Genomic DNA, 13,409 nt, shown 5'->3' with positions numbered 1-13,409 from the left:
GGCCTCCCACTTTAGTAAACATCCTCTGCGTGTCCACACCATCTACAAGCAAGGAAATGAAAATTCTCCTTTGCCAATTTAAAGATATGCAAACATACAATTTATTTACACACATGAAATGAACTTCACTAGAGTTGTGAACCAAAAGTAAATGCAGATTCCAAAACCTGAAATTTAACAAAACAAATAGCAAATCAGGTGGTATCTGCAGAAGAACGAGACAAAGTTAATGATTTGGATTGCCGACTTGTCACGAGAACTGTGTTACATGGCTCCTGGCAATACTAAACAGTCCATTCAATCTCTCTAGCAGGAACCAGACACAGAAATTTAAAAAAAGACAATCATCCTCATTTAAAACATGAGACCATTTTTTTCAATTCCATGTTTTATACTTTTTCCACTTATATTAATTTCTAGCTGACCACTAAAATTAGTCTGAATGGCAAAAGAATGAGGAGGCATAACAGTAGTTCCATATACTCCATACTCATGTGATTAAACTGCAATCTTCTGGATACCATTCATCTTTTGGACACATGAAAATGTTCTACTCTGATTGAATAACTTGTGTAAATTAATTTTACATAAATTAAGCATCTTACAAGCACCCCAACAGCGTCATTGCAATGCAATGAGATGCAAGCACAATGACCAACTTTGTTTTTCTTTAATCTAGTCACCGAGTGTTTGTGATCAAGCTACAGTACTTCTGATCCAAACAGTTTAATTACATGAAATTTTCAAAAGCAGATTATACACAAAAATATAGTTAAGGGGGAAACGTGGATTCTAAGGAAAAATAAGCTATAACTCATTTTCTACACTTGCCCATTTGGTGTTGTTCCAACGCGATCACAGATATCCATGATGAGAGTCCAGTCTTCACTAGTGTTATGCTCATTTGTGGCTTTTTCTGGGGGGAAAAATAATGTTAAAAAAGGTGTAATGACTCTTCAACAATTATTCAACATTTAAACAGAAGTCAATTATAATTATTGTGAAATATATACCACTAGTCTCAAGGGAGAAGGACAATACATTCAGATCCAAGATATTTCAGCTTGACTATTCCATGTTCTTCACACATAATGAGGGGTTCCCCACAGAACCACTCTGAGTAAGTAAGTTTCTTTTTCTGCATTGTGAATTCAGTGGCAATTTATGGTGCATTTCTGCAAGGTGTTTCAACAGCCCTGCACACCATCCTTGCGCTACACCAACCTCTGCCACCTCTCCTGGTGTTCATTTGACAATGCAAGACTGGATGGACAGTTAATGGTTACCATGTTAGAGAGAAGACTTAATAAGCCTGATTTTACAGATTAGGTCTGGTAAAGTTATTATGGATTGTGATATGCAGATCTCCCCATTTTGGGCTGCATTAAAAGCAGCTTTGTCAAATGAGCAACTTAAATTCATAATAAATTAGAGAGCATGTCTTATGAGGATAGGTTGAGTGAACTAGGACTTTTCTCTTTGGAGAGAAGAATGAAAGGTGACTTGATAGAGATATACAAGATCATTAAGGGCATAAATCAAGAGGATAGCCAGAAACCAAGGCAGAAATGGCCAATACAAGGGGACATAATTTTAAGGTGTTGGAAGGAAAGCATGGGGGGGGGGGGGAATGTTAGAAGCATGCTTTCTTAAAAAAAAAATAGTGATGGATACATGGGTTGGTTGTACAGACTGATACCGTACAGACATTTAATAGACTCTTAGATGGGCACAGGGATGAAGGGAAAATGGAGGGCCATCTTGGACAGCAGGATTAGATTGACCTTGGAGTAGGTTAAAAGGTCAGCACAATCTTGTGGGTCAAAGGACCTGTGCTGTATTGTTTAATGTTCTGAAAGATTCTATCAGCCAAGACCCAATCACTGATCTAATAGAAATTCACTCTAATAAATCTCCTGCAGCACAAAAGAACTCACATTTAAGTGTACTTTTATTGGCTTGAAAACACTTTGCAACATCCTGGACAATGCAAATAAGTCAATACCAACAAACCCCTACAGTTTAGCATTCCTTTGACAATTTTGATCACTTTGCAGTAAAATGACTCTTGTTCTAATTGTGATTTCTTCCAAAAATTGTGTACAATTTTTGTTTATGATTTTCTTGTGAACATGGCTTATGATACGTGTCTATGATGCTGTTGCAAGTCCTTCATTCCACCCGTGCATACCTGTACTTTTGCATCCAACAATAAATTCCACTGAGTCTAAAGTCACCTTCTTTCGGAAATAATCCCAAGTACAGCACAAATTTGGCTCCAGTTATAATGTTAGTCAATGATAATAGACAATGTCATGAAACTTATTCCAGAAGTCTGTTGTTGTATTCATTGTTGCAGAATATTGAAAAACAGAAGAATAAAAAGCAACACACACAACATGCCAGAGGAACTCAGCAGATAACGCAGTAATAAATACAGTCAACCTTCTGAACCGAGATCCTTCTTCAGGGCTGGAAAGGAACTGGAAGATACCAGAATAAAAAAGTGGGGGGGGGGGTGGTAGGGGAAGGACGGCTGAGCGGAAGGAATCTGATAGGAGATGAGAGTGGACCATAGGAAAAAGGGAAGGAGGTGGGGACCCAGGGGGAAGTGATACACCTGTGAGAACAGGCAAGAGGCCACAGTGAGGGACAGTAGGGGGGAGCGGGTGGGGGAGAAATATTTTACCAGAAAGGGGAGGAGAAAAAAATTGATATTCATGCCATCAGGTTGGTGGCTACTTAAAAAGAATACAATGGGTTGCTCTTCCACCCTGAGGGTGGCCTCACCTTGGCACAAGAGGAGGCCGTGGAGTGACATGTTGGAATGGGACCCGGAATTAAAGTGTTTGGCCACCAGAAAGTCCCACTTGCAGTGGATGGTGCTCGACGATGCAGTTCCCCCAATTTACGTCTGTCTCACCAATGTAGGAGGCCAGATTGGGAACACCGGCAACAGACGACCCCAGCAGATTTGCAAGTGAACTGTTGCCTTAACTAGAAGGTCTACCCAGGGCTCAGGATAGAGGTGAGCAAAGAGGTGAAGATGTGGTAGGTAAAGATATATTTGGTGGTAGGATCCCTTTGGAGACGGCAGAAGTTACAGAGGATGACTCATGGGGTGGTAGGCAAGGACAAGAGGAACTCTTATCGCCGTTAAGGCAGCAGGCAGATGGGACGAGCGGGGATATTCCAGTATATAATGAGATGCAGATGAGAGCATCAGTGCTAGAGGAAGGGCAACCGGTTCTTTGAAGGAGAAGAACATCTGATGTCCTGGAAAGGAAAGCCACATGCTGCAAACAGATGCCGCAGAGATGAACAACTGAGAAGAGGGAATAACAGGTTTTACAGGAGACGGGGTGGGAAGAGGTATAGTCAAGGTAACCATGGGAATTGGTAGGTTTATAAAAGATGTCAGTTGTCAGTTTATCTCCAGAGATGGAGACAGAAGGATCAAGAAAGGGGAAGGGGGTGTTAGAAATGAACCAAGTGAATTTAAGGGCAGTGTAGAAATTAGAGGTAAAGTTGATGTAAATGACAAGCTCAGCATGTGTGCATGAAGTAGCACCAATGCAACCAAAGTTCAAAGTAAATGTTATTATCAAAGTACATAGTGTCTATGAAAGGATTTATCCCCTTGGAAGGTTTCATGTTTTATTGTTTTACAACATTGAATCAGTAGATTTAATTCAGTTTTTTTGACACCAACAGAAAGAGACCCTTTCATGTTAAAGTGAAAACAGATCTCTACAAAATGATCTAAATTAATTACAAATATTAAATAATTGCAAAAGTATTCACCACCCTCTTTAATATAACACCAAATCATCAGTGCTGCAGCCAATTGGTTTTAGAAGTCACATAATTTGTTAAATGGAGATCACTGTGTGCAGTCAAGGTGTTTCAATCGATTGTAGTAAAAATACACCTGTATCTGGAAGGTCCAACTACTGGTGAGTCAGTATCCTGGCAAAAACTACACCATGAAGGAAAAAAGAACACTCCAAGCAACTCCGCTAAAAGGTTATTGAAAAGCACAAGTCAGGAGATGGATACAAGAAAATTTCCAAGTCACTATATCCCTCAGAGTACAGTTAAGTCAATCAAGAAATAGAAAGAATATGGCACAGCTGTAAAACTGAGTGACCGTGCAAGATAGGGACTAGTGAGGGAGGCCACCTATGACAACTCTGGAGTAGTTACAAGCTTCAGTGGTTGAGATGGGAGAGACTTGTTATTTTGTGGCAGTAGTACCAAGGCACAAATTACTGCAAATTACAAAACCTTTTTTTTAAAAAAAAGGTATAATGAGAGTGTTCATGGATCGTTCAGAAATCTGATGGTGGTGGTGAAGAAACTGTTCCTGAACCATTCACTTAACCTTTTGCACCCATAGAAACTGCCTTACTCACTGAAATTTTCAAGTGGATACTACATTTAACATGAAACTTTTATTTTTAAATAAATGTTTTGTAAAAAGTATGCATTCTTGTCCAAACTCCTTTCCACTGATGAATTTACTGAAAGGGTCCAACTAACAAATTTCTAACTGGTACTCCTCATTGATTTTTCATAGGCAATGATCCAACAACAGCTCACAACACTTTCTAATTTCAGTCAGGGCACTATCAGCAACTGCTTTGCAGAGGAAAGGCTTCTCCCCAGGGAGAATCAAAACTACAGGCACTTTATCTGATAGCTCCATTAACTGGCCAGGCCAGTATGTAAACAGGAACTAATCTTCTCTTTCTAAAAGACAGCCTTGAACCCAAATTCAATCAAATTAGGGGGGAAAAGAAACAAAGGGATTGAGTTCAAGATCTGCAAATTAATGTTGTAGCTCCTGGTTAGAGCACACGTGGAGTACTATGTTCAGTTGTGGCTGCCTCATCCATCACAGGAAGGATGTGGAAGCTTTAGAGAGGGTGCAGAGGAGATTTACCAGGATGCTGCATGGACTGGAGGTCATCTCTTTTGATGATAGGCTGTGCGAGCTAGGGCTTTTCTCTTTGGAGAAAAGGAGAAGGAGAGATATAGAAGATGGTAAGAAGATATAGATAGCATGCACAGCCAAAGACTTTTTCTTAGGACAGAAATGGCTAATATGAGAGGGCATAATTTTAAGGAGATTCAAGGAAACTGTAGGGGTGGAGTTGTTAGAGGTAGTGCACTGCCATTGTAGCACAGCAGCTAGTGCAACGCTTTACAGTGCCAGCAACTGGAGTTGAATTCGTGCTGCTCACCAAAAAGAATTTATATGTTCTTCCTGCAGTTGTGTGGGTTTTCTCTAGGTGTCGTTTCATCCCACATTCCAAAGACATATGGGTTACAGTGTTCACCGTGCTTAGTTAGTTTGCAGACATTGCGTCACCACTCAAGGAGACATTCTCAGTGTGCAACTGTTGGTCTCCCTCTCCGGGAGTGCTATCATTTATATAGGCTCCCGCTTGCTTGCCTCAGTCCTGATTGGCCGCCCCTTCAGTTGACCTCTGAATTCTATTGGCCTGCATTTCTTCAGCTCTTAGAGGTTCACAGATTTCAATGTGTTTATGAAGTTATCAGAAGAGAACCACACTTCCAAAATTTCTTGTGCTGGCCTGCACCAGAACCTCCACAGTGTCCCAGTTAAAGTGGTGTCCTTCTTGGTCTTGATGTACTGAGATCAGCGACAATGGATCATGTCTCCACACCGCCAGTTTGTGTTCCCATAAACGAGTTGAGGGTTTACGCCCTGTCCAGCCTACGTAATTCTTGTTGCCGTCTCCACAGGTGATCCTGTACATCACATTGCTCTCGTTGGTGATCTTTAATGCTACCTTGGTTCTTAAGACAAGCTGCCTTTAAGGTTTGTGAAATATGAGCTGTAATTTCTGAGACAATCTTTATGTAGGGCAAGGTCATATGTTTCAATGCATGTTAAGCAAGGTTTGCACAACTTTCTCTCCTCAGTTAGCACCTCCTGATGCAATTCCGTGGGTAACCATTGCTCTGAAGCACTTGAATAAGTGCATCTCTTCCCTGACCTGAGATTCAGCAATGCTGCAGTGTTTGTGCTCTCTTAAATAAGATACAAGTGCAGCTTTCATTGTGGATCACCTGTGGATACTGCAACAGTAGGCCAGACAGGCCATAAACTCGCAACTCTCATGGGAAAACAAACTGGTGGTACAGACACATAGATCCACTATCACCGATCTCAGTAATGAAGACCGAGGAGGAGACCACTTCAACTGAGTCACCGTGGAGGTTCCTGCACAGGAAAACATGAAACAAGCATGAGAATTTTTAGAAGCTTTGTTCTCTTCTGATAACTCCTTAAACATATTGAAATAGATACAACCTACAAACCCCTAAGAGCGAAAGAAACGAGAGCCTATAGAATTCAAAGGTTAACTGAAGAGGTAGCCAACCAGAACCAAGGCAAGCGGGGGTGGGGGAATCCTATATAAACTCTAGCACTCCCAGAGAGAAACACCAACAAATGTGCACTGAGGATGTCACCTCGACTGGTGATGAAACATCTGCAAACTAATTGTCAAGCTCTGCGAACACCCCAACATCAAAAACCCCTCAACCCGAGCTACCACCATCCTAAACTGAAGGGTTATGGTTGTGGGCATGCTATGTTGGTGTCAGAAGCATGGTGACACTTGCAGGCTGCCTCCAGCACACCCTCAGACTGGTCTTTGATGCAAATGATGCATTTCACTGTACCTTTCCATGTACAGTGACAAAGCTAATCTTAAATCTTAAGAATTTGTTGCCTTAGCAGTTCATGAATTGCTATTGAGATAAGCATTGAATACTAGGCAAAATCATTTAAAGCAATGGTGTATTAAATGACAAGCTGTCCTGACTATTCCAGGTATTTTACACAAACATTCAACATATGCAATGGATAAGTGCTCTTGTGTGAAGGATGAAATGATTGCACGAAACTGACATGTCAGATTGCTCCATCTCTCAAAAGCGCTGATGCAGAGTCACTCCTCCCGTCTATTAACTAACCCAGGTGCTTGCTCATGTGACCATCAGTAGTGAAACCAAACTGTTTGGGTTGACTTCCCCATGTTACCTCCACTGCTGGTGGTAAAGCATGGAAGCAAAATTAGGCCATTCATCCCATCAAATATGTTCTTCAATTCCATCATGGCTGATTTATTGTCCCTCTCAAAACCCTACTTCTCACTAATCAACCTTCACTTTAAATATACCCAATGACACCCTCCACAGCCTTCTGTTGTATTGAATTCCACAGATTCACCACCTTCTAGCTAAAGAAAATCCTGCTCCCCTCTATTCTAAAGGGATAGCTTTCTATTCTGAGGCTGTACTCTCCAATCCCACGGTCACCTGGCCAAAAGCAGAACAAATCCTTGGTTTCCCCACCATCCCACCCCTTCAAAACTTGGAAGCTTTCCAAGCTGCTTTATTCACATTGAGAAACAATTCCCCCCTGCTTCCAATTGATTGTCAAGATTCAAAATGGTTAATGTCATTTCCAGTTCACAAATGTAAAGTAGAACAAAATAATTGTTACTCTGGACCTGAAGCAGTATAAAAATAACACAAGATTGAGAATCAAAAAACCACAAGAAATATAAACACGCAATATATATATAAAAAAATGCCCATAAAGTGACTCCTGGCACAGGAGTGTCTGTTACATAACGTGACTGACAGGAAATGATAAGTAGTGGTGATTAGGGTGTGGATCCGAATCAGAACCTGTGGAATTCTCTACACCACCAGCTGAGATCAAACCATGAAATATATTCAAGGAGCAATAATTACTAAAGAAATCAAGAGACTTGGGTAGAAAGCATGAGCATAATAGCCATGGTCACTAAATGGCTATGATCACTACACTTCAATGTTTAGATCTACACTGCCAAAGGAGACTCATGTCTAGATACAATGTGACAAAAGTGGAAGTTGATGGAAAACAGAGCAGAAGAATATCTCTGTACTGAACGCTGTCACAGGCTCTGCAGACACGTGCTAAAATGAGCAGGAGTCAGAAAGGAATGCAATAGGTGGCAAGAATGCCAGCAAGCTCTAGCTAACACTCACTATCTAACATTAACCATTTTACAGATACTGCCCGTTTATAGCACTTTTTAGTTTTGTTTCATATTTCCAGTTATGGCCGTTAAAAAGCACATTGAGGATCACCTACAAGGAAGTCAAGGGTGAAGAGTGAATTACAGAGATGAGATCTGAGAAAGGAAAATGAGAAATAAGTGGGGGTGAGCAGATTGAAAATAGATTTTTCTGAAGAGTGAAGACACCCATTTAGTGATGATCACAATAGTGATCTAGCAGGTGAGAAAGGAAAGGTTAAACTAATGGGAGGAAGTGGATAGCAAAAGACTAAGCCAATAGAATCAGTCCAAAGAGGGCACAATTGTGAAGGGTCAAATTAACCAGTTACTCTTTAAAAAAGTATTAAAAGTACTGTAAACATTCAGCATCCTACAGTCCCAAAATTTAAAGGAGGCATAATTAACAATGGACATGGTGATTTTTTTTCTTGCTTATGGCTGATGCAAGACCTATAAATAAAGGCTCAATCTTTCATCAAGATTAATTTTGGGTATGAAGGAGGAACTAATTATACTTTTTCAAAGTTAAATCTACATTTTCTTAAAGAGTCTAAAACAGCAACAGTACTGAAGGTGTGATCTTCTCACCAAACTCTGCTCAGTTCCTTAGCATTTTGTGTGTGTTCCTATGTAGTTGTATAAGATCTCCACACTTTTGTATTCCATCTCTGATACACTAAAAACCAATGGTTAATTAGGGAAAATAAATGTACTTATAAGTGACCTTTAACTTGATTACTCTTGGTATTCTTACAGGAGATTTGATTTGATAGAAGCATTGAAAATCACGGAGGATGAAACAAATAGGGAGAAATTGTTTGCAGTGATAAGAGGACTGACAACTGGAGATTTAAGGTAACTGGCAAAAGACCCAGCTAAAAAGATCTGCAAAAGAAGGTCGAGATTTCCTGTGTGTAGTCTTAAAAGGCAATTGAAGCCCATTCATCTTTCAAAACGGTAACCGGATATGTACTGAAAAGAATGCATGGTGACTAACTGGAGAGCTTTCAAGGAGGTAGCACAGGTGCAAAGGGCCGAGTAGCCTCCTCTGGTGCTGTCTCATTCCTTTGTTCATCACATTTTTTCCTGCTGTCGATTTAACAAAAAGGAAGAGCACATGTGTGGGTTTCATTCCACTGTGCTGACAATATGTTTGTCCTGGACAAGAGTATAGAAATTAAAAGCCAACGAGAGAAGTATCAAAGACCTTCCCCTCGCGTCGCTTTAGGCTCAACTTACCGACATCTTGCTCGAAAGGGTTGTTGGCGAAGAAAGGCATGGTCGGGGCAGTGGAATAAGCCGGGAAAGACAACAGTGGGGTGAAGGGATCAGGCCTGAAGGAAGCCGTAGGCAGGCCTCAGTGTCGCTCTCACTCTAAGTCCGCAGCACTCGCCCTCCCACCGCCCGTTCCAGCATCCTAAAGCCCGAGGCCTCCGGCGCCGTTAAACTCCAATTATTGCCCTTCCACTTGAAACAAATCGCCTCGACAATACCGAAACAACTCCTCTCCTGAAATCAGTCGAGAGTTAAATGGCGTCACGGGAAGGTGGGGGGAGGTGAAGAGTAATAAAATAAATAATAACTCTAGTGGAGGTCACGTGATCGTTCACTCTCGCCTCCGCCCCGATTTCTTCCCTCTGAGGTGGAGCTCCGAGATTCCTCCAGCGTATTCAGCCGGGCCAGGGGGCAGCACCGGTGGAATACAGGCAGCCGGGCCAGGGACAGGTTGGGACGGTAATTTTCTATCAGCCAGACCAGGGGGCAGCACCGAGTCACAATAGCGCATGCGCATTGAGCGCGACATCGGGGAGTGGGGGCGGGGGAGTCCAAGCTGCAGGGACGTGCGGCGCTCGATTACCATGGCGGCGACAGGAGGGAGCGGGCTTGAGCAGAAACGTGGGGTTAGTGATGGAACAAACAGGAGGAGGAAGGGTCCCGGACCCATCGCCACCGCCTACATGGTTATTTATAACGTGGTGATGACGGCCGGGTGAGAATTAAATCTTTTTTTCTTAACAGATTTCAAATCGATGCTGTGGCTAACCTGCTTAGGGATGATCTCTAAATAACCATGCTCTATGTAAGAGTACAAACTGACAAATCTGAGCTTTACTGTCCAGTTGATAACCTAACAATATTTAGATTCATATATTAATGTTCCTAATGTTACGGTAACATGCCATTTCAATTTTCTCCTTGTTTTTAAAATAATATAATTTACAAATAATACAAATCTTTCTGGGCGCCTGGTAAATTGAAGGAACTGCTAAATCGCCTGTTAATAGAAAGCTGTATTACGCAGCAAATATCTGTTTTAATAACGCTATAGATGTTAATACATTTGTCACAATCGCATGCTTGGAGGAAATAAATATAAAAGATTGCAAATATTGAGCCGGTCGTCGGCATCTGTAGTTGACATTTCAAAATCGATTATTTGCTCAGTACATTTTCTGCTTTAATTTCACATTTCCCAGATACTCTTGATTTACATTTGATTTTGCTTTATTGGGTTTTCTTGATGAGGGTGGGCATTCACAAATCACTGACAGATCCCACAGTAATGCTGGAATGGACTTTGCCTACGTGCAAAGTTCATGTTGTGAAATCCAAGCAACTTTGTCCTTCTGTAGCTTTCCAGCCCTGTTTTTAAGACAATCTGCTCTGTTAACACTGTTTTACTGGATACTAAAACTGGATTCCTAATGAACTGAGTTTGAAGGCTGTGTGGCAAAACAGAGTGTAATTGAGATCTAACTTAGAGGGAATGTACCTATCACCAACTGGAAGATAAAGGTTTGATTGCCTGTCCTTGATTTGAAATATCTTTAGAAAGAACACATGAAATTATTAACATTGTAACTGCTCTATTCCATGGGGATGGAGGAACAAACGTTAAAAATCGTGCTATTTATAGTTCTTCCGGCTGCAACTCCTGCAAAAAACTTATGACAGTGCAGTTGTGTAATGGTATTAGAAATGTGGGAGGACTACCTACAAACACTTCACATCAGGAACAGTAAGTGTTATGAGAGTCAAGAAAGGCACAATTTAAAAAGATGGTTCAGTAGAGAGTGAAAATGGGGAGGGTGGAGTTGGATTAAAGAAATTATGTTTAAAAAGTGAAATTCAAAGTCCTTTCAAGATAATACAGGTTAAGTATCCCTTATCTGAGATGCCTGGAGCCAAAAGTGTTTCAGAATCTGGAAATTTTCTGATTTTGATATAAATAATGCAATAGTTTGGGATTACCATCATTTCCGACTCTGACTTTACGTGCAGTCTTTGCCTGTCACTTAGTCATCACTAAAGCAGCTGTTCAACGTGATAGTAAATCGTCCTGTGATCAGGTTAGGGAGAATCGGAGTTGTGGGGTTACTGGGGCGGCATGGCTCAAAGGCCCACCCTGTGCTGTATTGCTAAATAAATAAATATTAAAATGTTAATGTGCTGCCTTTTCTTAAATTTCTGCAACCAGCCTTCTGAGTATTCACAATTACCTTCAATTTTCAGTTTGTTGTGACAGATCTTTGCTTGCTTCATGATCAGCTTATGGCCCCTCTGCTGATGAATTCAGTCTTATGGATTGAGTTCTTTGCTTATGCAGTGTTTTTCTATTTCTGTTCATTACATCTGTGAGGTCACTACTCAGAGACCTGTGCACCACCTGGGAACCTTCCCAATGCCTTGTGGAATTTTCCATTGGTGATGTCATGTCAGCCTTCAAATATATTTTTGGATTTTGGAAATTTGGATGAGGGGTACCCAACCTACTGTATTTAAAAATATAGCAAGCTCCCACAAAATAATACAGGAAAGTACATGGATGGAGGGGTATAGAGGGCTATGGTGCACGTATGGGTCGATGGCACTAGGCAGAATAATAGTTTGGCATGGATTACATGGATTGAAGGGCCTGTTTCTGTGCAGTAGTGAGCTCTATGGTTCTTATATTAGAGGAAACTCACATAAAATATAATCAAAGCTAGAGAGATGGAATTTGAAACTGATGGGGAAAAAATCCTTGTATCTGGTAGCATGACGTTATGGAAAGTTTGGGAAGAAAATAGTGATCTTGACATAATGATCCAATCATCTATACTTCCCTTGGTCCCAAGTTAAACTGCTGACAAAAGCCATTGTATGAACTGAAATGTGGCCAGATTTTTGAGCAACACTACATTACAACTTTATTTCCTGCATTTTAATAATTCAGAACATGCCATACAGGTTTCCCCTGCTATCCGAAGGAGAGTGTTCCTATGAAACGGTTTGTAAGCCAGAATGTGGTAAAGTGAATAAGCAATTACCGTTTATTAATATGGGAAACATTTTTGAGTGTTCCCAGACCCAAAAAATAACCTACAAGATCATGCCAAACTAACACATAAAACCTGAGATAACAGTAACATATAGTAAAAGCAGGAATGACATGATAAATACACAGCCTATATAAAGTAGAAATACTTTTCTGCAGCACTGTCTAGCGCAGCAAAAATCTCACGGAAGCACTCTCGGCAACAACACTCTCTCCAGTAACCTTTAAGCTATGAAGCTGCCAAATCATACCAGATAACTTATAAAAATACACAGTTTATATAAAGTAGAAATAATGTATGTACGGTGTAGTTTCACTTACCGGAATCGGGAAGACTCCAATAAATTGCAGTTTTGTCACAGTTAAACACTTGCGTATATGCATAACCACTTTCTGTAATTATTTTCTTCAGTTCTGCTGGGAATTTTTTGGCAGCTTCAGTATCAGCCGAAGCACTCTCTCCAGTAAACGTTAAACTATGAAGCTGCCCTCGCCTCAGAAACCGATCAAACCACCCATGACTACCTTTAAATTCCACTTTCGCAACACTTTCATCACCATCGTCCAGTGCTTTCTGTTTCAGCTTATTAAAAAGACTGACTGATTTCTCCTTAAGTACACTTTGTACACCCATCAATCCACTCAAGCAATAGACTTTCCATTTTATCCATTATTGGATGCCAACTAAGAGAGACCACTTTGCTACGAGCAGAACCAACAGTAACATGGGCAGCTTTCAAAATTCTTTCTCTCTGCATATAAATAGTGCGAATGTTGGATGCAGGCAAGTTCAACGCGGGGGCAGTGTCCTTACTTCATTCACCACGATCGAAATGCTTAATTATGTCTAGTTTTATGCTAAGTATAACACCCTTACGAGCTCTTTTAGGCTTTTCTGATACCTTAGAACTCAACTTGCTAACGGATGCACAAAATAAGTCGAGATAAAGCACGTGTTTAAGCAATGGTGGCTAGAATGCAGC

General features: G+C 40.9%; 2 protein-coding genes across 4 annotated transcripts in view; one reads left to right on the top strand and one right to left on the bottom strand.

The window, feature by feature from the left end:
- stam2 (signal transducing adaptor molecule (SH3 domain and ITAM motif) 2) overlaps positions 1–9,711 on the bottom strand; it is an 81,555-nt gene extending 71,844 nt beyond the window's left edge. The window contains exons 1-2 of one of the 2 annotated variants that reach the window (XM_063051347.1): positions 9,348–9,711; positions 832–916 (exon numbers count right to left, since the gene is read on the bottom strand). In XM_063051347.1, coding sequence (XP_062907417.1) covers positions 832–916; positions 9,348–9,387 — 125 coding nt within the window. In that variant the 5' untranslated portion in view covers positions 9,388–9,711. The remainder of the gene's footprint in view (positions 1–831; positions 917–9,347) is intronic. The other variant, XM_063051346.1, reaches the window with a different exon arrangement.
- A 181-nt stretch (positions 9,712–9,892) lies between these two features.
- The window catches only part of hacd2 (3-hydroxyacyl-CoA dehydratase 2), a 78,708-nt gene continuing 75,191 nt past the window's right edge, over positions 9,893–13,409 (top strand). The window contains exon 1 of one of the 2 annotated variants that reach the window (XM_063051337.1): positions 9,893–10,098. In XM_063051337.1, the coding sequence (XP_062907407.1) occupies positions 9,893–10,098 (206 nt within the window). Of the gene's footprint in view, positions 10,099–10,885; positions 10,905–13,409 lie in introns of those variants that run through there. The other variant, XM_063051338.1, reaches the window with a different exon arrangement.

Source organism: Mobula hypostoma, chromosome 6 (assembly GCF_963921235.1).
Source record: "Mobula hypostoma chromosome 6, sMobHyp1.1, whole genome shotgun sequence".
Taxonomy (NCBI): domain Eukaryota; kingdom Metazoa; phylum Chordata; class Chondrichthyes; order Myliobatiformes; family Myliobatidae; genus Mobula; species Mobula hypostoma.
The sequence above is the reverse complement of the archived record's forward strand: the minus strand, read 5'-3'. Positions and strand labels throughout refer to the sequence as shown.